This window comes from Motacilla alba, chromosome 8, assembly GCF_015832195.1.
Source record: "Motacilla alba alba isolate MOTALB_02 chromosome 8, Motacilla_alba_V1.0_pri, whole genome shotgun sequence".
NCBI lineage: Eukaryota > Metazoa > Chordata > Aves > Passeriformes > Motacillidae > Motacilla > Motacilla alba.
The window spans coordinates 16629627-16656815 of NC_052023.1; the positions used below are offsets into that span (position 1 = coordinate 16629627).

General features: G+C 42.9%; 2 protein-coding genes and 1 non-coding gene across 12 annotated transcripts in view; 2 read left to right on the forward strand and 1 right to left on the reverse strand.

Annotated features, from left to right (window-relative positions):
* The window catches only part of EVI5 (ecotropic viral integration site 5), a 74362-nt gene extending 57630 nt beyond the window's left edge, over positions 1 to 16732 (reverse strand). For 5 of the 10 annotated variants that reach the window (XM_038145163.1, XM_038145162.1, XM_038145159.1 and 2 more), the window contains exons 1-3: positions 16174 to 16251; positions 4364 to 4415; positions 3879 to 4108 (exon numbers count right to left, since the gene is read on the reverse strand). In XM_038145163.1, coding sequence (XP_038001091.1) covers positions 3879 to 4108; positions 4364 to 4372 — 239 coding nt within the window. In that variant the 5' untranslated portion in view covers positions 4373 to 4415; positions 16174 to 16251. Of the gene's footprint in view, positions 1 to 1508; positions 2044 to 2111; positions 2697 to 3878; positions 4109 to 4363; positions 4416 to 15628; positions 15970 to 16173; positions 16310 to 16436 lie in introns of those variants that run through there. The other 5 variants (XM_038145160.1, XM_038145161.1, XM_038145167.1 and 2 more) reach the window with 5 other exon arrangements.
* A 2981-nt stretch (positions 16733 to 19713) lies between these two features.
* On the forward strand, positions 19714 to 26138 carry RPL5 (ribosomal protein L5). Its single transcript, XM_038145170.1, has 8 exons — positions 19714 to 19842; positions 20576 to 20645; positions 20742 to 20857; positions 22295 to 22429; positions 22959 to 23161; positions 24001 to 24178; positions 25298 to 25386; positions 25975 to 26138. Exons 1-8 carry the CDS (start codon positions 19840 to 19842, stop codon positions 26072 to 26074), a joined length of 894 nt encoding a protein of 297 aa, XP_038001098.1. The 5' UTR covers positions 19714 to 19839; the 3' UTR covers positions 26075 to 26138.
* LOC119704268 lies at positions 23753 to 23849 on the forward strand. The gene has a single exon (XR_005257898.1). It is a non-coding gene; the product is annotated as a small nucleolar RNA SNORD21 (small nucleolar RNA).
* Positions 26139 to 27189: the final 1051 nt, after the last annotated feature.

Sequence of the window (27189 nt, forward strand, 5' to 3'; positions counted from 1 at the left end):
AATTGTTTTCTTGACAAAGAAGGCACCCAGAGGTTCAGTGAAACAGTCTCACCAGCATTCATTTGGACTAAATGTGAAAAGAACTGTTCAATGTTACTGCATTCTCTTGAGATCTCAAGTAAATCTGCATAGAACAGTTCACACTGCAGCATTTTAAGAAACAGATAAAAATGTCACCCACAGCTGTCATGCATCAGACTGACAAAGAAAACCTAAGGAAGTTAAATATCCTCAATGATAACATCAAATGTCACAGAACTTAAAAAAATACAGCCATTTAAAAGACAAAAAAAAAATTAGCCTCCTGTAAGTCTACCTGACTACACTTTTTGAAAATTGACAGTATAAATAAAGACAGAACAATTAAAACCTTTGAAGCTATTTTAAAACAACTGACATTTGCTGACAACTGTTCACAAATCAACACGGTGTTCTATAAATGCACAGGAGAAATCCCAGACCTACAGACCAAGGACGAGGCAACACAAGTGACTAGTAGAGCTAATGAATGTGCAAATTAAGTGAGGAGCTCCAATGTGAGAACCTCTGGGGCTGTCCAGCAGCAAAGTACAAACAAAGATGTGTCAAGTGCTAGACAAGTTCCTGAGGAGACTTCCCTGTGAGGTGGTTGCTGTGGCCATGGACTTGGCAAAAAGGCAATGCTTTGTTTATCCTCAACTAATACAGAACCCATACGCAGGGGAAATTTTTAGGACCATGTGTTAGGTAAGAGCAAGAATTCAGACTAACTTGGAAGTGTTTCACTATACCATGAGTTTCATTTGTGCTTTAATTTCTAAGAATTCCAACATCAGTATATCAGAGCCATGTGGTTGAATAACTTCTCAAAAATTAGTTTGAAATTTAAATCCCCAGCACTTCAGCAAGGTCAGGTTATGTTTTAGATATTTAACAAATTATAGCCCAAGGCATATTGTATCTGAGATGGTACAGAAATCTCAGAAATACCTAATATTTAATAATACAGAAATACCTACAATATTTAAGCTCTCTGCTACAAGGAAGTTATTTATACTAGTTTTCCCTGTTCCCAGCTTTCATCTACTGGTGCTTATGAGAGCAAGGGAAAAAGTAATTTAACTCATGAAGATAAATAGCACAGTTTCTGCAGAAGTATTTTGTTTGGAAAAGAGTTAAATGGGAAAAAAAGGGAAAAAAAGCCTTTTCAAGACAAATTTTCATTTGGGATGTTATTTTTAAAAAATTCAAATAATTTTCCATTTATTAATGGAATGCATAAAATCTAGTTTTAAAGAAAATACTTTAAAAATTCACTTCAAATGTTTAGAACCCTGGCTTATACTGATGCATAATGAAAAATTAGTTTGAAACTCTTTCTTTCAATCCAAGACAATGCCTCAAAACCAAATTCAAAGTAATCACAGAGGAAAAAGCATAAGATTATAAAAACAAGGTTGTAATGAGACACTTCCAGTTTTCACAAGTTTCTCTAGAAGTCATACTAAGTTTCTGTAATTAGACCTTACCTGGATAAACTCATTGTCCTTAGATTTGAAAACAGGAAGTTCTGTTCACAGTAAGTCGCAAGTTCTGTGACGTTTAGTCACTGTTTTCTTTCATTTAAAACTTTATAAATGATTTACTAATGCCAAACTGTTCCACCAGGACTCTGGACTGAGCTTCCTCTTTATTCTGTGGGGACTTTCAGTATAATTAGATTACAGAATGCTACAAGACATAGCTTGAAACAATTTGTGTTCTTCCCTTTTCTAACTGTTACCTAATTCATATTCTCCTTCTGACACAAAAGCTTACAAAAAACCCAAAACCTTTACAAACATCCACAGCAGCAGTTCTTCCAGCGAGCAGAAAGAATGGTTCCCTGTGAACAGAGTACAATTGTCAACAAAGTGCCACTGTGCTAAACTGCAGATGCAAACTGTTCTGAAACCACAGTGCAGCCAGCGCGAGAGCATCGAATTTCACCATTAAAGGGCAGTATCTCACCAGCAAGGGTACACTGGATAGGGCAGGCTCTAACCAGAATTCACACACAAGCCTAGTGTGGGACTAACAACGTGTCTGGCTAAAATGAAATAAAACCAGACAAGACTGGCTAGTTTACTTACTAAATGAAGAAAGCTGACTTGAGACAGAAAGCCCAAGCTCACGTTCTTTCGACAAGCCAGGCAGGCCTCAATGAGCAGGCTCTAGATATAAGGACATTACACTTCAACGTAGATAAGCAGTCCAAAGAACAGTTTGCTTTTCAAATACAAGTTAGCTGCTTTGTCATGAACAGACTAGAAAGCCCCAGATTAAATGCAAATTAGCTTTTTAAAAAGTGTTATTTAACTATTGTTTTGCTTCTTTGATAATTTTTCATTTGCACGCAAAAATTAAATGGAGTTTATCTTTGAAGACAAGGAAAAGTGTAAGAGGTGGTTCTAGAAGCTTCCTTCTATTGTCAAAATCTGGACAGACGTATCAAATTCCCTTAAAATTGTGCTGCAATCAGGCTGCAGAATGCAGACATGGGAGAAGACATGCCTGGTGACATCAGGCATTGCCTCTCCACCCCCCAGTCACTCGCTTCCTCCACTGAAAGTTACTACCCTCAGAAGTGACTCAGCAGAGAAAAAAACCAAACAAATAAACAAACCAACTAAAACAAAACCCCAAACCAAACAACCCCTCCCAACCAAGAATAAGAATAATATTAAAAAAAACACACACACAAAAAAACCACCACCAAAGAAAACCACACAAAAATCCACCAAAAAGCAACCCTCCCTCCCCAAACCAACCAAAAAAACAAAAGCAAAAAACCTCCAAAGAAACCCAACCCAATCAAAAATAGAGTACCTCAACTGCTTCAGTGCAAAGGCCAGCACTCTCATAGAAGATGGAACAGAAGCTAGTTTGAGCTAAATTATCAAACCTTCACTTCACTACAGCTCAGGGATAGCCATCTCCTGTAGGTAACAAAGCCCTGCAGCTACCTGCCAAGTCTAAAAATCTACTTGGAGCTCAACTTGTTAACAGCAAATCTCTCAAAAATTGTCAAAACATCCTTGTCAAATATAACCAGATTTTGCAAAAGGACAGATGACTTAGGAGTCCTGCCTCGAAAGTGCAAATGAGTATGACTTCTGCAAATTCAGCATTAAGAAATTATCCGGTCCAATTTCATTTCTTAGTGATATTGTGAATTTGCATCACTGAGCACATCAAGAGCAACTGATCCACCTGAAAGTTGCATCTTCAATTGCACATGGTGCAGATAAACAGGCACATGGAAAGACTACCATGAAAACTGTTTCTACACATAAAAAGGCAAGATCAACAGAAAAAAACTGATTAGGAATTTACTTTTAATTAATTTATGTATTATGCATCAGACATGTTACTAGTGTAACAGCAAGAAGGTGGCTGAACATGGTTCTATCTCTCTACAAAGCAGGTTATGCAGCTGAAACAAGAACTGGATAAAAGTGGAGAAAAAAGAATTGAGAAAGATTTAAGATTTCAATAAATTAGTAGAAATTATAGTTATGATCTTTAGAAGGTAAGAAGGTTATACACAAGTCTCATCCCTAGGATACTTTACTTTAAATTGGACACTAAAAATCATAGTGTAATTTCTTACTATTAGAGGCAGCTATAAACACTCCTGTAAAACCAGTAGAGAAAAACACCTTCTAGAGTTTCACAAAAACATAATTTGTAAAAACACAGCACAAAATCAAATTCTTAAAACTTTGGGCTTTCAAACTGAAGTGCAGTGCCATGAAATTTTTAACTAATTCCCCTTTAACAGCCTCTACACTACAATTGCAATAAACCAATTTTAGTCTCATTAGTGTACTTCAAAGAGCAAAAAGTTTTCCATTCACCTGTTCTGTTCCTCAAGTTTAGCAAGTAATTCCAAGTCGTCTGGGCTCAGCTGTGTTGGTGAGGATGGTGACAGGGCGGGTGTGGACAGAGTGGTGGAGGGGGACGTGGTGTGGAGGGAGGCAGATGGACTCGCCACCTGGCTGGCCATTTGACTGACGGTGTGCGATACCGTGTTCTTCACCCATGAGAGAGTGGAGCTCAGCTTGCCTGCAACCTTGTCTGTCGCCACCTGCATCGACACAAACAACAGGATGCAAAAGTTGTCCTTTTTAAACTCCTTTTTTCCAGCAATCCTGCTGCATCCAACAAAGGAAAAAAATATACAATATGCACAAAGCAACACTGAGATTATTTATTTCTCCAGGACCCCAAGGCTGTCAGAAGTAACACAAGCATCACCAGCAATACAGTATTATAGAAGTAACATGCAAGTATGTTGCTAATCCACAAAGACAAACCCGAGAAACTCCTGATGTATACTCACAGAGCTCATCTCTGCAGTACAGAAATACCACAGGATCCAGGATCAGCTCCGACTTTCCATTATAAAAATAAATAGAAATAAAAGCTTATTTTAAAACATCTCGATAAACTAAAATAATGGCACAGAAACTGTAGAAATATATATATAGAAACAATCAACTACTTTACTGATAGACACTGAAGCAGAATATCAGTGTACCCCCCCAGACCACCCACTGCTCACCCTCACTAATCCCTATAGTGCCAGGACAAGGAGCAGGAGTGCCACATTCCTGATGTACACCAAAGCAAAGCATCCTCTAGCATTGCCAGTGTGCAGAAAACAGTCACAAAGAATCTAGGCCCGTAAATCTACAACAGCTGAAATCTCACAGTAAGGCATCACACTGCTGCCTCTTTTCGTTCCTCACTTTCTCTTCAGGTCACTCCTACGCCAAGTGCCCTTGATCCCCCATCCCACTGCCAGTGCCTGGACAGATCCCAGGGCTTTGGGGGAAAAGCAAGAGGTGCTGCTAGAGTCAGGGAAGCAGTGGGCCTGGGAAAGCAAAGGCTAACTGGTGCTGATCATTATCCGCTGCTACTTCTTGACCAGTGCAATGGACACAAGAGCAGCTGTTGGAGGCATCTTCCAGTGAACCCCTCACTAGAGCTTCCCTTCAACATCTGAAAATATAAGAGGCTTTGACACACAGTAACTCAGAGTTTAATCCTTCCCCAGCCCAACTCAGAGGAAATGCAGGCGCACCTGAGAGAAGAGCTAGCTGCCTAGCAAATGTTAAAACTTGGCAAAACCAAGGCTGAAGAGGAACTTCTGAAGTGGTGTTGCTGGTAACTATTTATTTTGAACTTTGATGATTTCCTCAAAACACTGAATTACTCAATGCCACAAAGAATTCTGCAGTACAGCCTATAAATAATTACTAAGATACTAAAGACACTGAGCTACAGGGAAGAAAAAATCCCTTCCCAAGATCCTCCAATAGAATCTAATTAAAGCAAAATTTAAACTGAAATAAAAAACTCCATCTCATCACACTGTGCATTTATCTGAAGCACAATATATAGACTTAGTGACTGATTGCTGAAACAGAAGCTTTCATTTGGATACAATGCTACAAAGAACTTTCTTGTCAATCAAATCCAGCAGTATTTCATTTTCACTTCATATTAAAAAGAAGACACATTGAATGCCTTCAGAAAACAAGCAGAATAACACAGGCCAAACCCAAAAAAGTGGTAATCAACCTTCCCACTTACTCTTCAACAACAACACGACACCTAAGAGCTCTCCTAGAAGACTAGAAGAAATTTCCAATTTCCATATGCTTAGCACTCATTCTGAAAATGGTATCAAATTTTGCTGGAAGTCTTGAGAGGCAGGGATGCAAACCACAGGAGGGGATAGTAAGATACCAATATAAGGACCAGTAAGATTCCAGTTGGTTCTTGTCACTGTAGGACAGCAAAAGTCAGGTATATAAAAAGAAGAAAAAAGAAAAAAAGCCCCACAACAACCCAAACCCGAAAGATCCCAACACATATCTTTTAAATATAATGTTGGGGGAAAAAAATGCTTCCAACACTAGCATTTGACACCATCTTTTATAAAAGAATGAAAATTACTAGAGGTTTCAAAATTCTAAGTTTAATACCTGCATTAATATTTCATTCAGTCTATATCCTTTATTCACTGTTGCTATGAAAGGATAAATTACTGCTGTTTCACTTTGAATAAAATCACATTATAATGAAGGTAACCCATACATCTCACTTAAGACTGATTATTTTCTCAAAGGCTTTAAACTGCTTAAAATATCACAAGTAATTCCAAAAATAAATGCTGGCAGAAGCAGGGCCAATCTTAACACAGTAAAAATGACTGCCACAGGCAGCAGGCTTTAGGAGTCACCCGCTCTAAGAATCTTAGGTATAAGGATTAGAAAAGCAACGATTTTGAGTAATACCCTATGTGGTGCAAATGGGAAGAAAAAAACATACATTCAATTTTTATCTTTTCACAAAGTAAAGTAACTGGAAAAACTTAAGGCATAAAACAAAATTCAAGGTCAATCTGGCCTATAAATGATGAGGCTTATACTGTACAGTAAGACAGCTGAAGGGGGGTGGTGTAGGGACAGAAATCAAGCATCTTGGACACATTCATTCACCAACATATCACTAGGCATTAAAAAAATTAACTCAAGTGTGAAGAAGCCAATTACATGAAGAATATAAAAAAATATATGGTCAAGAACACCACGCAAGACAGCAGTTAAGTCAGTCAAAACAATGTGCCTAACAATACTGCTTCTCAGGGCAGCTCAGAGGTGCATTAGAATGTATCAGAGAATTAGTACCCTAAAACTATTTCTAGCCAGCTATCTAAAACATTAGCACACAGAGCAGGCAAATTGCACAACTACCAAAAGCAAATGTTTGAAGATCAAAAGGCTCGCAGTGAAATTTGCATCAAAAACACATAAAGAATTTGTTCGGGGGGAAAAATAGTTATGGCAGTCACCTAGGGCCAAGCTAAATTAAGAAAAACATAATTCTGATCTAACAGCTCATTAGTTACACCTACATCCTTTTTGCCAGGCTTTTTCAGGTTTCCTAAATATCTAAAGCCAGTTCTCTTAACTTGTCAGCATCAGTGAAGACTCCTGAACCAAGACATGAAGGTATTTAGCTATGTGTTCATCATCCATCTCCCTAAATAGGATACAGTAACAGGATTTTTCATATTTCATCATTTCACCTACCTTAATTTCAAAATTTTTAACAGTGGCAGAAAATTTCACAGAGCTAATCTTTGAAAAGTGATTTAAGACCTTCTAGAAAACAAGTTACTGAAATTTGAAAATGAGAAAACCTTGGGCTGTGTCCCAAGAAACCTGATCTGAACAAATGCATCCTTCATTAATAAAGAAGATTCTGTAGTTTTTTATAACTATGGCTCTAGTAAACTGCCTCCAGAATCCAATAGGTATCAGAACATTAATGCTAAAATAAGTCATATGCACAGTTTTTAGCATTTCTTTCATCTGTGTGGTTTTACTCTAATCTGAGAAGAAATTGGTATTTTGACCAGAAGTGGAAATATAACACTGTGATTTGGAATTACAATGTAAAGGATTATTTTAAAAAATTAAAATTACAAATTTTTAAAATTATGAAATACCAGGATTTTTGAAAGTGAGAATATATTGTCATTAGTAATTTTAGGTGTTTCACTTTGCTTGCTTATTTTAAGCACATATTTTCTTTTGGTTCCATTTAAATATTAACATGAAAGTAGAACTTAGTCTAAATTGTGATAGAAAATCACTGGCAATAAAGCAAATTATTTTGATGGTAGTTTATTAGTAACATTAATTCTCTTCAGAAAAGTACCGAAATAGCAGTTACATTTGTTCAGCTGATTCTAGTGATGTGGAAAGCATGGAAAACCAATATCAACATGTAAAGATCCAATGACTTGAATTAATTATTTCACCAAATTTAAGCCGCAATACTATAGTTTTGTTTAATTATTTTTTTCCTCTTGTGAAGAGCAATGCACCAGCATTCCTATGGACACACTGAGTATGCCTGCCTTTTCAACTCTACCCTCCCCTTAATACAGACTGAAAATCCCTGCTAGGTCACCAGCTTTCCAATTCCATGTGCACTGTTCCTCCCAACAGCACAGCTGTACTTGGCTATCACTGAGCCAGCACTGCTGCCTCCCACCTTTCTGCTGAGAGCCCCTGCCACAGGAGATCTGTCACACACCAAGACAATACATACACAGTACACAAGTGAATCCTACTGACTCCCGGGAGATCAGCACCTCTCCTCTGACAGCACAAAGCAGAGAACAGGTTTCACTCTAGCCCTGACAGAGAAACTGGGGCTTCCCCACTTACAAATCACAGGGACAGCAATGAGAACACATTTAGTATGAATGACAGCAAATAGTTTCACTGGGCATCACCAACTCCAGCAAACGCAGGAAAATCTGTGTGAGAATTCAGTTTAACCTCCCTGCTTCAGAAATGTGATCTTTCCTTAACACAGTATTCTGGAAAGACTCAGGAGAACAAGTTTCATTAAACCTTTAATCTTTAGGGGTTTTGGGCAGTGTCCTCAAGGCTTTCCTAAACAAGTGTTTCTATAAAAACCTGGTTGTTATGTTAACAGACACTCCGCAGGCCTGCAGCAGCGCCTTTTGCCCGCGAGAACGATGCTCTGCGCTTCAATTACAAAGCGTCCTTCCCTTCGCTACTCTTTGTTGCTGTGTTAATAAACGGTAGTCATGTGCTCAGCTGTTTGTAGCAGTACCAAGGACAGCCAGGTACACCACAGCGCCCCTCCTATGATCCTAGCTCGGTCACAGCGGCAAATCCAACTACACCTCGCACCTCCGCCGCTGCCCTCCCGCTCAGCAGGCGGCTCCAGCGCGGCGCCTCCCGGCCAATGGCCGCACACAGAGCTCCAGCCCGCTCCTGCGTCCCAACACCTCCCAGATCCGGCCGAGCTCTCCATCCCCGGTCAGCTAACCAGCCCACGCTGGAAGTCCCATGTGAACAGGATTCTTTGCTCAAATTACCTCAATCACTTTTTCAAATCTGCAAAGAGAATTGGTTTCCTTCTTATTCCCAGCATTTTTCAGATGCTGAAATCCAAGTTACCCTTAAAGAGTACAAAAGGTAACCTACACTGGCTGGGATGTATGCCAAACCATCAAGAACACCATCAGGATGCTCAAGCTATTATTATTGATGCGTGATCAAAAATAGAATCAACTGATTGTAAAAACGTGCTTTTTCTCTGGAGGTGGATCACTCAAGAACCTGTCGATTTATCCTGTATTTTGAACACAAATGCCACTTCCAGCCCACTCTTGGGACACCAACTCCTTCCCTTGAAGATGGCTAGGTCTGGAGACAAGGAGGCAGGGGCACATCTTCCTTACCCTGCACAGGAGGACACGTGGAACTGAGCAAGCATCTCCCAGCTCCAAAGCAGGCACACTCACTCAGGCTCCCAATCCTAGTAACAGCTACATTGCTCCCAGCTTGCCAAGGAACCCAGAGCACAGGAACTATTCACTGGCTTCTGCCTCCCTAAGGTCATGCAGACCCCTCCTAAAGAGAGGTGTGAATTTTGAGTTTGAACATATTGATCTTTAAAATGATGGGGGGGCACAAGATTTAATTACCAAAGACTTTGTACTCTTACACAGTTTCCACTGGGAAAACAGAACTACCAGCAATTCTCAGCCACCTGATGAGTCAATCAGGCAAGACACAGACATGTCCACTACAGCCTCTAAAATATTGCAAAGATAATAAATGTTCATATTGATACTAAACACAGATGCACAATATGTGGCATACATATATATGCCAAGTAAAATATATAAAATTCAGTATCTCAACTTGATGTTTAGTATCCCTAATTAGCTGATGATTACAGGGCTTTATTACCAAGAGGACTACAATACTGTGTTTAGTTTTCCAAATTACTCAAAGGAATACTGCAATGAGGCTGCATATAAAATAGTTTAAGTAAGGCCAGCTAAAGGTAGACTGCAACATTCCACATTACATACAAATGTATAAGCCTCTTTCCCTGAGAATACTCCGGGGTAATGTGCATCACCTTACAGAAGGCCTAATTATGCTAGCACTCCCTGTATTTGCATTTGCCAGGTGAAATTTGTTTTTTCTAAAAAAGTCTATTTAGATTTCTTTTAAAAAGGTATTTCACTGTACGTGTTGAACTTGCTTACTACCTTTTTCCTGCATTTCCCTGAGGAACATTTGTATCACACAATTACATCTTGATATCTTGATTACCCAAAAGAGCACAGATATCTTGAAGTACTGTCTCAATTACCACCACATGACAAAGTAAAAATAACTGCAAGTCTTACACAAACACAACTGTATGTATCATTTGTTTCAATGATTCCTTCTCTTCATGAAAAGAGAAAGAAATGGGAACTTCCAGAATACAGGAAGTAATTTCCATACAACTCTACATACAAAAAGAAGTCTGACATAATTGGGTCTGAAACTGTATGTGTGGTTTCAAGCCAGTTTTATAGCATTCCATAGACCCAGTCTCCTTCCTGCTTCAAAGTTATTAGCATTCTAATATCTGTAGAACAAATTAAGGACCAACTCAGTCAATGACACATGCAGGAGATGCAGCTGGTGAGTCAGCCAGCTACCACGCTCCCTTACAAGCTAAAATCCTAATTCAGGGCTCAAACATGGCTTCACTACAAACTTCATTTGAAAGACCTTCAAACTAGGTCTTTGACACTAAAAATTCATAACTGATTTCTGCCGAAGCATGAGTGAGAAGTCCTCGCTTATACTCATATTCTTGATTTTTCTTATAATATCACCTGACAGCAGTCAGGAATATCATGGCTACCATTCCTAGCTTCCATTTCACTTGATACACGCTAGGTTTCCAAGTCTTTCTGAAATAAAAAGTAAAGCAGTCTAACATTTTAGATTGTATAAAATTTAGGCTATCAAAGCTTAACGTAGCATCATTTTTAAAACTCATCATCTGACTAACATGTCATGGGGTTTTGATGGTCCCAGAGAAAGCTGAAGTGGCAGTTCACATGTACAACCTACTAAAGGTTGAAACCATTGCTAAAAGTCATATGAGTATCATTTCCATCACTGACCAAGTTGTACTAAATTTCATTTCTTTCCAAGAACAATTCCAGGTTTTTAATTACCTCTGCAGTCCAATGTGGTTTACAGTCTGTCAGGCATTGTCCCAGTGTGCTGAGAAGACAAACCAACAGTGCTTTTGCTGACACTACCTTCTGTCCATCTAGAGATGGTCCTTTAGCAAAAAAAGTTTCATGTCTGACACAGGAATGTAACAACCTTCAAGAAACTGAGGTCTTCTTTCAAGGGAAAATAATTAGATACAGTGCTTTTGTACCCAAGATGGCTGAGAGCTCCTCAGAGCTGCAAGAGAAAATACTGATGGACTACAGCAGAAACCTTTAACAGAAAACTTCCTTTGTTCTCTTAGACCTCAGTCTGCAAAATTTCTTTGTATTTGAGGTTCAGCATGTCAATAGCACACACATGTACTTGAAGGACCATCCCCTTGGCTAACAAAACAGAGGCAACAATCAGATTAACCAGCTAAAATAAAATCAACCTTATCAAATTTTTTTATGCAATAGATTGTAAGATTTAGAGGTTTTGTCTTTTCAGTAAAATGCAACTCAATTATCATGTAATATGGTAACACTTAAAACTTTGTTAATTACTTCTTAGAACAAAAAAAAAAAAAACAACCCACATGACAGAGGTTGGTGAGACCCTCACCTTCAGGAGATTCCTCTCCTTCAAATGATCAGCTAAAAGGCCACCTTACTATCAGTTACACTCAAAAGTGAAACAGTTACTAAATGACTGACTGGTAGCCAGCCTTTCTTGTGAACTACAACTCATTGCAACCAGCAGCTGCTGACAGACAAGAAATAGAATGTAAAAGTTTCAGCAGTGAGAAGCATAACTAATTAGTAATTTCCACATAGGAAAGGTGTCCAAGCTATCCAGTAAACCGAGCAAATATAAACACAGCTGCAAACATCAATAGTCAATTCTTTTAACACAATCCATGCCAAAATCTGTGGTCCTGCAGTAATATTCAATTTTGTCCACTAATTCACCTACCATAGCCATGACTGGCCTACACAAGCACTTACAGCATAACTGGAAGCAGTGTACTTTTGTGCTGTGGCAGGGTCTCCCTCCATGCTATTCAAGACTGTAATAGCACCCCAGCAGCCTTCTCTGAGCACAGCACAGAGAAATCTAATTTTCCTTAGATATTTAATAAAGAAAAGGGAAATGGCTCTTCGGAGAAATGATGTATCTGCTCATCATCAAATGAAGTCAGTTATGTTCTGATTAGTTGGCCACTGACTTCTGCACTTTTATTTGGAAATAAGGGCCTATTTACTTCTTTCAAAACAGGGGAAGAACGAAAGGAGATCAATGAAATACAGATGATTTTTGTGTCAGCCTGACACCAAGAAGTTAATGTAAAAATCCCAGGTCCATTTTAACTTAACACATCTCATTATGGAATTTAAACTTGCTTTTGCAATCTTGTCTTCGAAAGACTGATGAGAACTCTTTCTCCAAGGGGCTGGGAAATACTTACTAAGACTTCAGCCAAACCCATAAAGTTCCACCAGTAATACATTCTAATGGAGGAAAAAAATTACTTTGCTCAAGGAATATTGAGTTTTAGCTCTGCTGTTTCAGACAGCATACAAGCTGCAATTTCTTTTTATTATGTCTGGAAGTAGTTCACTGCTTGAGCTACATGTAATCAAGAAGAATGCATGAAAAGTGAGACACATAAAACTAACTTCTACACAATAGTTATGTCAATAGTACATGTTCAAAATGTTAGGTTTTGGCTAACTAATAACTTTTTACACCCATTTTAAGTGACATTTGATAGTTTCAGCCTTCTATAAACAAAAATTAACAGTAAGCACCTCTAACATCTTCTTAGCTACAAGTGCAGAGTAGTTTATGGCAACAACAATCCACTACTGAAAGACTAACCCCATCTGCCAGCCTGATGAAACAATGAAAAAAAATACACAGTTAATGCAGTATAAGATACTGATGACTCAGAACTCTAAGAGCATGTCATGATGTCATCAAACAGGTATTTAATGCTATGCTAAGAATCACTAAGATTTACTTATGTCAATAGGCCACAAGAAAACTGAGGAGTTTGGGAAGATCAATAGCTTACCATATGGCAGAATACATGAACACAGCCTACTACCAAAACAAGTTTGGATTTTTCTTTCTTTTTTTTTCAAAGGATTGAACCATAGAAGCAAAAGCAATACCGGTCAGACAAGATGATAAAGTAACATAACCCATTAGAGACAGGTAAGGATTATTCAGGCAAAAGAACAAAAAAGATATCTGATGATGGCTTTTGGCTGCTTTCCAAGTTGGAAATTAGGACAAAATAGGTGTCCACAGTCATTCTATCACACCATCTTACTTCTTGTCTAGAATAAAGACCCACCCTAGTATTTTACTTCAACCCCAAATATACAGTTGCCTCTCTGGGACTGGGGAGGATCACTCCTACAGACAATTAGCAAACAAAGTTAGTTGACAGTCACACTGTCCACATCATCACTGTCATCGTGACGGAAAGGAGATCCATTGCCTGAACCCTAGAGCAGGCTCAACACTTCCTAGGCTGTCCCCAAAACACCACTTGATGGCTAAACTGAATAGTTCCCAGAGTTCTCAGCAGTTAGATGACATTAGGACTAATTATGGAAAAGTGACCATTCACTAAATCACTTCTGCTGCTCTGTGCACACACATACAACAAAACCACATCCCAGCCGTGTGTAAAATGAGCAGAGGCAGAGCAGGGCCCAGGCTCTACCCACCACCAACTCCCCATTCCCTGCAACCACCACTGGCCGGAGAATTAAAGGCAGCACTGCAAGGGACAGACCCTTGAGCAGAGACCACCACAATGAAAGCAAGACAGTATTCCAAGCTTAAAGGAATCCAAACACCGGCAACACATGATGGTAAGCGTTACTAACACAGAAGGCACAAGGCTGAATTCAGCATGCTGCCTACAAACTTCAGTGACATATTCAAGAACTTCAGGGAACGCATTTAACAACTTAATATGACATATTACTATAATATTCACCATCTGCCTTTTCTAAAACTGTTACTATTTTAATTGGGTCTACAAAAAATAATTAATTAAGAGTCTATAATCAAGGCAAGTATAGGCTGGTTTAGAAAGCAACATTCATAAACTCAGGATTAGTTTTTATTATTGTCTCTTGGATCAACCAAAAAAAGGTTTTTTTCTTATAACCTATGCACTTCACACCTAAAATTATATGCAAAATGTCACATTCTGTCTGTTTCTTAAGCATTAGAATTTCTTTTTTCTACAAGTTAAGGAAACTTAAGAGTAAGAAAGGGGAAACAATCTTAAGTATGCAAACCCCCAACTCAGCTGTTTTCCTCCTCCTAAATTGTGATATTAGAACATTGAAATAGCAAAGTAAGCATGTAAGCAAAGTTTTTTCACGACAAAGGACTTGTCTTCCCATTTTCAAAACTTCTCTGTTTACTATCAGTCTTACCCAGAAAATAAACTGACAGTAACTGTTTAGGCACGTCACTTTCTCCATCCCTTCTTCTGACATAAATCTGGAAGGGCTTTTCTCCTATCTCTTCCTTTCAACTACTCCAACCACCTCCTGCTTACTTGCTCAACAGCAATTCAACAAGTCCACAGAAAATAAAGATATGAAGAGCAATTCGAAAAAACCCAACCAAACAAACCAACATAACCAAAACAAAATATCCAAGCCACCAGCTGCAGCTCAAGAAGTGCTTAAGCCTCAACCTGTGGGAGTGTAGGAAGAGACATGGGAAGGAAGCAGGGCTGTTCTGTTGAAGCTTTCTTCTCCAAACATCTGTTCCTCTTTAAAGTACTGTGGGGCTGGATGGACACTCGGCAACAATCAATACAGCTGCTGTCAGCCCACTTGATAAAATTCAGGCAATGCTGACTCATAATACTGAGTGCTTTCCTCCTGATCATGCCCTTCTTCTACTGGCTGTATCTATTTCCTCTCCTAATCCTTACTTGAGAAAGAACTCATATCTATGCATTTCAAAATAAGCCTTAAATCTTTTTAAGCATAAATACAGAGCTATGATCAAAGCTGACAATTCACACTGGGAAAGGAAAGAGAAATAAACAGGCACATTTATAAAAACATTTTAATGCTATCTACCAGTAAACCAAAAAACATCCAACTGCCATTTCCTTTAGGCACGCGAAGCAAAGTGGATTTAAACAAAAAAAAATTTTTTTTGCAAATACTTTTGGAGATAAGTAAAACATATTGAATATTATCTGTCCTTCTCTGTATTAGTGTCTCCTTTCTACGTCTTTGGTATGTCATCTTCGAAAAAGAAAGCTATCCTAGACTGATATGGAGTACAATGTTTTGATGCAGGCAGTGTTAATGGCAGCTCACGCTGGAAACTGAAAATCGTATAAGCCAACTTCTCCTTTGCCACTAAATTGCTTTATCAATGCTGCCGATAAGCAGGTGTTACATGGAAGCACAGAAACACGGCCATAACCGAATAACTAAACCTGGAATATAGAAGTAGCCAGAACCTTATTATCGACTTGTTACCCTCATTACATAATCACGTTCAGGCTGATGCAGCAGGAGTTCTCGTATTTGAAAACCGAAAATTATCTCGCCCAAGAATGACAGACCGGCGGGTTCCCGGCCCGGCGTTACGCCGATAAGCCAAGGAAGAACTCGCCCTCTGCAGACAGACCCGCCGGAGGCTCGCCGGGCCGCGGCGCCTCCCGCGGCCGGTGCCTCAGGGCACTTCCACCGCGCCCGCTGCCCACTCGCGTCCCGCCGGGCCGAGGCGCGGAGGGGCCGGGACACGCCGGCCCCGCGGCCCCCGAGCCGGGCAGGGCCGCGCAGCGCGGCCTCCCCGCACCCCGCCCGGCGAGGACGCTCCCTGCCCGGCGGCGCCGCCCGCTCCGCCGCCCACCGCACCGGGAGGGCCCGGGCGGGGGCGGCCGGCGCTGCCCCTGCCCCGCTCGGCCCGGCCCCGCCGCCGCCCGAGGGGACGGGACGGCGCGGCCGCGATCGCCGCGCCCCGCCCGGGCCCGGCCGCCCCCCGCCCCCCGCGGCGGGGCCGCGCGCCCGGCGCGCCTCACCTTGGGAGCGCTGCCCGCGGCGGGAAGCGGCGGCGCGTGCGGGCATCGGCGTCCGCGCCCCGCCGAGCCCCGCGCGCCGCTCCGCCGGCCCCGGCACCCGGGCCACGTCCCTGCCCGCGCCGCGCGCAGGCGCACTGGGCGCGCAGCCGCCGCCAGGGGCAGCCCCGGCCCCGCGGGCCCCCCGAGAGGGGCGGGCGGCGGCTCTGCCCCGCCGCGCCGCCTGCCAGCGGCCGGGGCCCGCGGGTCCGCCGGCGGGAACCCACCGGCGCTGCTCCCGGGTGGTGCCACGGCTCTCCCTGCGGGTCTCGGGGCTCCCGGTGCCGCGCGCTGGAAGGCCGGGCGGCGAGCCGTCTCCGCAGCGTGCGGGTCGCTCGTGTGCCGCCCTCGCGCGGGTCGCCCGCTGTGTCACCGCTGCCGCCTCCGCACGGCCCCGGCCGTGAACCGAGCCCCCGCCCGGCCCCCGCACTCGCTCCTCACGGCAGCGGCACGAGGCGAAGCCCCTGCTCGGCCGAGAGCTGGGTTTGGTGCAGTCAGAGTGCCTGCCCCGGCATCTCCGTAACGCCGTCTCTACGCTACAAGCCGCGTACGGTAACGCGCTCTCCGGGAGCGCCACCGCCTCGGGCTAGACGGGCCCGTCCCTAGGCTCATTTGTCTGACACGTTTCAGCCAGATGCCGATTAGGTTACACAAACAGTTGAGAGACTGTCTGCCCGGAGCAGCTCCCCATCTAAGAATGAGCCCATTCGCCATTGTCCTTCCACAGGGAGTAGAGACTCCTAGACAATAGCATACAGAAATTTTCATTTGGAAGAATTCTAACAAGACCTTTAATAAAGAAAATTTATTTTAAATAAATTTATGAAAATAATTCCAACACTACCAGAATACATACAGCACTCTACAACGCTACTTTATAGTCAAGTATGCAAAGAATACACTCTTAAAACAAAAGTACGCAGCAGTAGCAGGGTTAGGCTATCGCCAGGCCTTCAGCCAAACTCTTTTTTCATTGAAATAAGACTGTCACTCCTGCAAGCAACAGCAAAAAAAGATCCAAAACAATCCTACAAGTGACCACAAGGGTCAGTCCAGTCACAGACAACAACAGCCTTACTGCCTTGAGTCCTCTGCAGACAAACAGGGAGAGTCCCTGCTTGCAGGAGATGCTGCTCAAGCATCATTTTCACCACTCCAAGAGATGTAAGTGCTAGACACTGCTCTAAAACCCCTGCCTGATACCTTGCTCTCCAGAACACACCTAAGTAAAAACACCACATACAAGAGAAATTGAGAAATAGCAGTAAAGGAAAAAAAAGAAAGCTTATACTTTCCCCTCTATCAATGTGACATGAATAAAAGGTACTTCATTAAAGCATTGAAAATACTAGCTTTTTTACCTTAACGTGTTCAGAGTGTGTATGGATAGCAGCCACCCTTCCAACAAACATTGCCACTAAAAGCCAGAGGGAAAAAAGCCCAGAGATGCCATTCACCCTGAATTTGTAAGAGATGCTGGGGTGGGGCTAATAAACCCAGCTGGAGTCTCCATTTTGCAGGATGGCAATGAGCAGGAAAGCATGTGGGTGGGGTAGGTTAACAGGCTGACTTTTGCCGTGGTGAGCTATTTGAGGAGTAAAAAGCCTTCTTACAGAGAAGAACAAGAAATCGATTTTGTTTTTCCTTGTTTAACAAAAAGACTAACAAGTCTTGCTTGTGATACCATTGTCTGTGAGGCATTTGTCATGGAAGTAATTGCCCAGTAGTAGCAGCAGACTTTTTGAAGACTATGGATTTATATGTCAGAGGGGAGAAAAAAAAAAAAAAAGTGTTCTGCTAGAGATACTTTCTGTACAAATCGAAAGGCACATGGAATTCTGAACTTTCTAAAATTCATTCTCAGATCACAGAATCATTTTTCACTTAGGTTGAAAAGATCTTCAAGATCATGGAGTCCAACCTTTGATCACCACCTTGTCAATTAGGCCAAGGCACTAAGTGCCACATCCAGCCATTTCTCGAACTCCTCCAGGGATCTTGATTATGCCACCTCCCTGGGCAGCCACTTCCACTGCCTAGCCACCTTTTCAGTGAAAAAATTCCTTCTGATATTGAACCTGAACCTCCCCTGGCACAGCTCGAGGCAATGTTCTCTTGTCACTAGTTGCCAGGGAGGAGAGGCAAATCTCCATCTTGCTACAACATCCTTTCAGACGTTAAATTACTGCCAAAGCTGGCAGGTCCCTACCAAGTAGGAACCACGCTGGCATTTGCCTGATGTAAACATTTGGTTTTTTCTTTAATTTTCTTGGTTATTTATTTCAAACTAGCATTTTTAAATATTGGGTAATGTGTAACTAGCTAACTGGATTGTTGTTTCTTTTTTAGTGAAATCAATTAGCATAACCAGACAAATGCATCAGGAATGAAGATTCACTATTGCCTGAGAACATCAAGAAACCTGATGCCACTTGGTCTGTTTGATCCAGGGTATATATATGTGCAAGTCTATATTCTTGCTTTAAGGCATCAAATATCAATAATCCCAAGCAGCTATAATTTATTGTAGGAACAGTATTGAATTGAGGTTTTGGTTGGTTTGATGTTATTAAATACGTGCTGCTTGATCGGTTGTGAGAATTTTTCCCAGAAAATAACGGGAATTAAAATCCTATAACATATACATAATTGGTGACTTTTTAAAAGACCAAATCCATTGATTTTTTTTCTGTTTAAGAATCCCTTCTCTGTGATATATCTCTGGCTAATAACTACCCAGTCATTTAACATAAGTAGACTTGGAAACGATCATGCATTATTGTGTAGACATTAGATGATAGCAATATTATTTTTTCCTCAGCATTGTGTTTCTCTGATATTACAGAATCAATTAAGTTGGAAAAGACCTCTGAGATCATCAAGACAGAGCTGTGACTGAACACCACCTTGTCAACTAAACCATGGCACTGAGCGCCATGTCCAGTCTTAAACCCCTCCAGGGACAGTGACTCCACCACCTCCTGGGCAGCCCATTCTAACGTCCAATCACTCATTCAGTGAAGAAAATCCTCCCAATGTCCATCCTAAACCCCCCTAGTGCAGCTTTAGACTACATCCTCGTGTCCTATTGCTGCCTGCCTGGGAGAAGAGGCCGAGCTCCATGTTCCTATAACCCTTTCTCAGGCGGTCGTAGAGAGTGACAAAGCCTCCATGTCTCCAGGCCAAATCCCAGCTCGCTCAGCCGCTCCTCACAGGACCCTTCACTCTCCAGACTCGCCCCCAGCTCCGCTGCCCTTCTCCGGACTCGCTCCAGCACCTCAGTGTCTCTCCTGAAGTGACGGGCCCGGGCGGGGGGCAGTGCTGGGGGTGCGGCGGCACCCGCGGGGCTCCGGGCCCGTGCTGCGGGGGCTGCGGGGGCTGCGGGGGCTCGGGGCCAGTGCAGGGAGCGGTCCCGGCGGGAGCCTCCCGTGCCCGGCGGCGCTGCCCGGTCCGCCCGCGGTCGGTCCGCCGGGCCGGCAGGGGGCAGCACGGTGCGCGCGCGGCCCCGCCCCGCCGGGCAGGGCAGGAGCTGCGGCTGCGCGGCGCGCGCGGCCTTTTCCCGTTCGCTGCGGAGCGCAGTCGTTGTGCGGAGCGGGCCCCGGCCTCAGGGACCGGACAGTGCCTGGCACGATGGTCGGTACCGGCACGGAGGGGGTCGGCGGCATCGCGTCCGTCGTTCCGCGCCCGCCGCGCCGCGCTGCCCGCGCGGATGGAGCCCGATTGTCGCGGGCTCGGGGCGGCCGCCCGGCGCCGGCGTGGCAATGGCTGCCATTCTGAAGGGGCTGCGCCGCGGGCGGCTCGAGGGGCTCCGGCGGGGCCCGGCCCGGCCCCGCTACCGGCTGCGCTGCCCCCGTGGGCCGCGTCCCGCGGGGTCTCGCCGGCGGCGGCTGGGTCGGGGCCGAGCTGCGGGGCCGGGGCGGATACAGCCCCCGGTGCGCTGCAGCAGCCGCGCCGGGCCCCGGGGTGCGGGTGTCGGACCGGCTGAGGGCGGGGGGCTGCGGGGGAAGCGGCTCCGTGGCAGAACGTGCCAGAGAAGTCACGGCTGTGCGGGAGTGACAGGAAATGAGCGCAGTCATTGCTCCTGTCCGTGCGGACGGGCCTTCGGTTAAAAGATACTTTGATAAAAGATACGCTTTGATTTTCTCGTGGAACTTAATTCCTGTGGAGGGGTAAAATTTATGGAGTTTGATGTGGCGGTGGGCTTTTTTCCATTTCATTTTTATGGTGCTCTTTTTATCTAAACATACAAGAAAATCTGTTTAATTCTTGATTGCACTACGGTTTTATTTATGGCACGTTTAGTTAGAATGGTGTTGGCTTACCGGGTTATATGTTAATAACACGTAGTTTATGTTTCTTATCCGAGGGGTTTGTGAAAGTTGTCAAGAATAAGGCGTACTTCAAGAGATACCAAGTGAAATTCAGGAGAAGGAGAGGTATTATTAAATTGCCTGTAACACACAATTAAATGTCCTTGCTGAATATTCCTACTTTGTGCACGCATTTTGCACACTGCAACTGTTGTTTTTCAGAGGGAAAAACTGACTACTATGCTCGTAAACGTTTGGTTATTCAAGATAAAAACAAGTACAACACTCCTAAGTACAGGATGATTGTGCGCGTTACCAACAGAGACATCATCTGCCAGGTAAGGCCCGCGGTGTTTGCTGCTTACCTGCCAGCCTTGCCAGGGTGAGGTCAGCACAGAGAGGGAGGCTTGGAGCACCTGGGGTTGCTCAGGCCGGATCTGCACAGTGTTTGTATTGTAAAACAGCTCCTTAGAGGAGGACAATCTTCAGTGTTACCACAGCTTCAGTAATAAACCGTGTGCATTGTAGAAAAGAAGTTTCACCAGTGTTAGCACTTTTGCTGTGAGGTTATTTGTTGTGTAAGTGTACTGCTTTAATCATTTTGGGCAAAGTAGAACGTTTTGGGAGAGGGAAGATGTCTCTGGGGGTTTTTTTTGCTATATTTAAAGGGCTTCAAAACGAGGCCTTTTTTGCTTGGCTAAAGACAACCAAATTGACAGTGTGACCTGTTAACCTGCATTGACTTGTGGTGTATCCAGAGGCTCTCTTTAGAGGGTTCTGTTTCCGTGTTGTGTGGCTCACGTGAAGCTCTGAGGCCTTATGATGGCTTTCCTGTGAGATTGAAGGAGTGCTGTAAACAAGAGCAGTAGGCACTTTTTCGTGGTCGTTGTGTGTAGCATCATATGCAGTTCCTCACTGTGGCTCACTTTTCTTGTTTAATTTTTAGAATGTTTTGACTAATTTTGAAGCTTAAATCTTAGGAATGCCTGTTTCATAATAAATATATGTTGTTGAGCTCAACAAAGAAGCAAAGTTTAACTTGTTTTTTCATAGAGTAGTTCTCTGATAAGAACAGTTCAGTCATTAATGAGGTTATTTTATCTTTGAAACTCAAAACGAAAATCAGTGGTTGCAGAGGTTTACATCTGACTGATAGTCACTTTCCACTACGTCAGAATCCTGCAAAAATGGGACGACATTTGGGTGTAGAGAGTCAAAAGGAGAAGGTTCTATATGTGAAAGGAGCAGCAGAAGCCTGTCTGATAGTCCTGCTGTCCCACAGGAGACCCTGGCATGATGATGGTCTTAGACCATGATTAATAAAATCATTCCATAAGGGTACTAATAGTGTTACCACAAAGTGTCACATGCTTATTGTATTTTTGAGATGTATCAGAAAGTGGGACAGAATTCATCCCCATTTACAGTGATTCTTTAAAAGGTTGCTGTTGTAGGCAGTTTCTGACCCCTCGATCGATGTGGAAAGGTAGTTACCAGTTGTTGCTGACAAACATTTTAGTTGGCCTAATACAGGCTTGAATTCTTTGTGTCTTTACTTGGGGAGTTGATGACTCCTTTTGCAAAAACAAACAAATCATGGGGTGGGGGCAGAACAGACAAACAACCCCCAACAAACCAAAGGTACTTGAGCTCGCATGCAGAGGCTGGCAGTTTTTGCACACTCGGATGCAGCGTTCGTGTTGGCTTGAGTAGGCGTGCGAGGAAGAAAGCAGTGGAGCTCCAGTGGTGGAGCCCTAACGTTTGTTTGTTGCCAGATTGCCTATGCCAGAATCGAGGGGGACATGATCGTGTGCGCTGCCTACGCCCACGAGCTGCCCAAGTACGGCGTCAAGGTGGGCCTGACCAACTACGCTGCTGCCTACTGCACCGGCCTGCTCCTGGCACGCAGGGTACGTAACACCGCCCTGGGCTGCTGCCCTGGCTCCCTCGGGGAACGGGGACACCGCCTCCTTCAGTGCCCTGTCAGCACACTGAGTCTTTGGGGTTCTCAAAATCATCTCTCTACCGTCACAGATTTGATGTGTCTTGTGACTGTCAAGTCACAGGGAGAGGTCTGACAGCATGCAGTCTCAGCTCCAGCAGACCCACTTATATGCCTCAGCCCTTCAGTTTGGTGGAGAAAGGGAAGGAGGGAGGAAAAAATGTAAGAAATGCACCTTGTAGAGTTTGAAAATATGTAAACAGCAGCCATCCATTTTCCACAGGGGTTCATGAATAAGTTCAGTGGTGTACCTGTAGGAACAGAAGCTTGGAACTTAACAGACTCACAGTGGTGGTTGTTAAGAAGCTTTGTTATTAGTGTTGAGTACATATTTTTTGTAAAAACTGCAAATTCACATTTTAAAGTAGTAGTAATTCTAAATTATCATCAGTAAATGGAGGGAATTTCAAAAGTGTGTCTTCTTTCTTTCCCCACAGCTTCTGAATAAATTTGGCCTTGATAAGATCTATGAAGGCCAAGTTGAAGTCACTGGTGATGAATACAATGTGGAAAGTGTGGATGGCAAGCCTGGTGCTTTTACATGCTACCTGGATGCAGGTCTTGCCAGAACTACCACTGGGAACAAAGTCTTTGGTGCTCTGAAGGGTGCAGTGGACGGGGGGCTGTCTATCCCTCATAGGTAATGTGTATTACAGAGAATTTCTTTGGGGTTAGCCTGAGATGGTTCTGTATGTGACAGTCTACTTAGACTAATCAATGTATGCTGAAATAATTTTGTACTGACACAGTAATAGTTATGTAATTAAATTCTGGGTTTGGAGGTTTTTTGTTGGTTGGTTTTCAATCTACAAATGCAATTCTGATAGTGCTGTTGGGAATCTTAAAACTGTTGAGATGTTATGAAACTTGTAGAAACTAAAGAACTGTCTTGTTGCTTTTACCAAAAATCAAGTGAATGCCCTTATCAGATCTTCAAAGGGTATTTGCTTGGTGTAAGTCTTCACCAAGTTGTGTGTAGGTGTTAATTTCACTGTGAAAAAATTACTTACCAGGTACAGACCCACTGGTACTTGCTACAGGTGTCAGTACAGCAGTAAGTCTGAGCAGCCCACCTTCATTTAGAATTTCCACATGCATATTTTGACTGTTACCTAGCTGAGTGCTGCTTTCTGCTAGCAGCAGTGGAGGCAAGAACCTTTTGAGATCTTCTGTGTGTTTTTCTGCCCTCTCCCATGCTGTCGTGTTCTTGTCCGGTTTTTTTGAGTTGGCTGCTACGTGATGATCCTTGCAGTGCCTGAACACGCTGTAGTTGGTCCACGGCGTGTGTATGATGTACTGCAGTGTTTCAAGACGGGACTGATGGCAGCTGAGATAAACTTCAAACTTCCAATTTTTATTTTTTATAAGAGGGTCCTGTCCCTCAGTTACCTGCAGGAGAATCTGATGTGTGAGTCATTTCAGTGTGCATCTGAGCCTCTGCAGTAGAGCCTTAATGTGACTGTACCTGCTGTTTGACAGCACCAAACGTTTCCCTGGCTACGACTCGGAGAGCAAAGAGTTCAACGCCGAGGTTCACCGCAAGCACATCATGGGCCAGAACGTGGCTGATTACATGCGGTACCTGATGGAGGAGGATGAAGATGCCTACAAGAAACAGTTCTCCCAGTACATAAAGAACAATGTAACACCTGACGGGGTAAGATTCATCCAGCTGGAGCTCGGGAATTTAAACAGAGATGCTGATAGGGACTTCTCTAATACTGCAAATAAGGCTGATATGTACAATTATGTGACTCGTGATATATGTTACCCATGCAAAGAAAATATTTTTAGCCTTCATTAAGGGTTCAGTATATTAGTGTAAAACTTCTGAAAGTGGAACCTTTTTGCCTGCTGTGAAACTTTATATTCTGTCTATAAATCAGACTTGACCTAAATCTGTGCTGGACCACTTTACCCCCTCCCAATAAACTAAATTAGAAGTTTCTGTACTCTCTCCTTATCCTGCCCCACAGCCTGTCATTTCTGCAGGTGTAGTGCTTGTAACTGTGGGTGAGCATGTGGTTGTGGGTCACATCTGTGGTACTGTTCGTGTGACCCTAGAAAGGAGTTTGGCTATTCCAGGTGAATAGGGAGAGCCCAAGGTAGCATTTCATGAAAGTCTAGACTGTAATACACTTTATTTTAGTAGTGCTTCATATTTTAGAGTTAATAAAATACTAGAAGATGGGTAAGAATACAGAGGTGGCTCTTCTAGTTTTTTCAAGCATTAAACTGCTTCCAGATGGCTTGTCCTGCTGCCTGTAATATTCTTGCTTGGTTCTCCTAGTAAGTGATCTTGGAACTTTAAAACATAGCTCCCTCATATCCCCTTTTTAGGCTACAGCAAATTTCATTCTTTATCCCTTCATTTCTGTGGGGTTTTGGGGTTTTTATAAATTTAACTAGCTGCTCGTTTTTTCTTAAAAAATATAAATAAGAAAGTAATGTAAATGACAGCTTCATCTGCTTTGTAAACAAATAGTAGTTATAGCTTGTATTCAAATGAAGTGAGTCTAGGATTTAGGTCACTATATAGACATTTGCTCTTTGTACATCTAAAAAGTTTTTCACAGCTAAGATCTAGTGGTCTTAATTAACCACCAGCAAAGATATTCTTAAAACTTGTGCCATTATGGAGCCAGAGTTGCCTTTGGGATAGAGCAGCATTACTGCGTGCCTGGGGACAATGCAGGCACAGAGATCTTGGATTTCTGATAAACCTACAACTGGACCACTATGGTAAATTTCTTTTTTTTTCCTTTTTTTTCCCAAGATGGAAGAAATGTACAAAAAAGCACATGCTGCTATACGGGACAATCCAGTCCATGAAAAGAAACCCAAGAGAGATGTCAAGAAAAAGAGGTAAAATTCTCATTCTTTCTAACATCTATGTGGCTTCTCTTTTGGAGATATCTTAGTTACAGTGAAACAAGTAATGCAGTTTTGCAGTTGTGTCATTACTTATGTGTTCTGGACCAGATTAAGATACAAGCAGTTCTGTATAACTGCAGAGTTAAATTTAGCAGTAGGAATATAAAATTCAAGAGCTCTTAACTATTTTAAAAAATCAAAGAGATGAATGTTTGTGGCTTGAATAGCTGGAACAGTGTGTACCTTCAGGTCCCAGTGTTTTCAGTGGGAAAGCTGCTTCTCTCGTTGACTATTTTGTCAGTACCAAACTATTTTGATTTTTAAGGGTGTCTGGGAAAAGAAACCGAGACACATAATGTCTATGCTTCAGTCACAGAGAATAGAGAGTTTACCTCTAGAGAAATTAGAACTGTCCAGCCATGCTTTTTGTGGTGTTTTAACTATAGCCTTAGATCATTACGAGGAAATAGAGTATTTTACAGAAGTGGGAATATAGTCTTCACTGCACTCTTAATCTCAGTTGTGTTGCACTGCTACTTTTTTGCTTTGGATCTACTGCACACTGTGCTTCCATTACAGATGGAACTGTCCCAAGATGTCTCTTGCCCAGAAGAAAGACCGTGTTGCTCAGAAGAAGGCCAGCTTCCTCAGGGCCCAGGAGCGCAGAACGGAGAGCTAAGACAACTTCCACAGTTTTCTGTGAAGCTTTGGAAAAAGTGGCAATAAATTTATTGAGGAAGCAACTGTGTAAGACCACCTTATTTATATAGTTTATAAAAATAGAGAATATTTTTATTCTTTTTTATTTTTTTATTAGGTATTCTGTACCTGAAAGGGTTTTTTTCTCCCCTCTCAAAGTCCCGTGTGAATTGAGTTTTCACAGAGAAGAGAGGTGACAGACTTCAAAGACCAAGGCTGCTGCATCAGAATTACTTCTATAAGAAGGAGGAAGTAAATTCAATTAATTTTTAGCATGGTTAGTATTAAGGACTAAGTACAAGAGTTTGCTGCTTCTAACTCGAGAAAAAAAATATTTTTTTTAAAAGGCTGTACCTGTATTTCACAATTCTTTCAGCATACTTCATGTCTGGGGGGTCTGGATGTAGCTTTGGAAAAAATCAAGAGCAGTCACAGTAGGTTCTAAAGCCTCTGCCCAAAGGTAACCTTAGCCTTTCAGGCACTTACCACCTCCAAGCTTTGGCTGCTACTGAAACAGGTACTGTCTTGAACTGAATACTTCACGTTATTTAGTTGATAAGAGAATTCACTTTAAGTTGCATATACAGGAGTAGGTACAGAGGCCTTGTTAATGAGACTCAGACACCAGAGCCTTTCCCCTTGACTCCCCACACATTCACCAGACCATGTTCCCTTCCAGTTCACCCCTAGGGCTCCCTTAGCAGAGCCCAGAACATCTGGTTCCACAAGGCAGTTTATTCCGAGTGCAGGAGCAACTGGAGATGGTTCCTCTGAGGAGCACCCCATGGCTTTTATACCCTCACGCTCCCCACCCTCCCCAATGCCAGTCTGCACCTCCTCAGTCTCCTGCCTCCCCTCTCCGTGTCCCTCCACCTCACCAATCACCAGCTTTCATCCCCTTGTCCTAAAGGGTGGCTCCCTCCCAGAGCCCAGTCTGTGTTTCCCTCTGCAGGTTAAACCACCTGGAAGGGAAGCGCTCCTCACCAGCCTTGTCCTGCCCTGGTCCTTTGCCTCCTCTCAGTTTCACAGGCACTTCTGTGTGCCAGTAGGTTTCCTCCAGACTCAGAGAAACCGTTTGCACAGTTTAAGCACCAG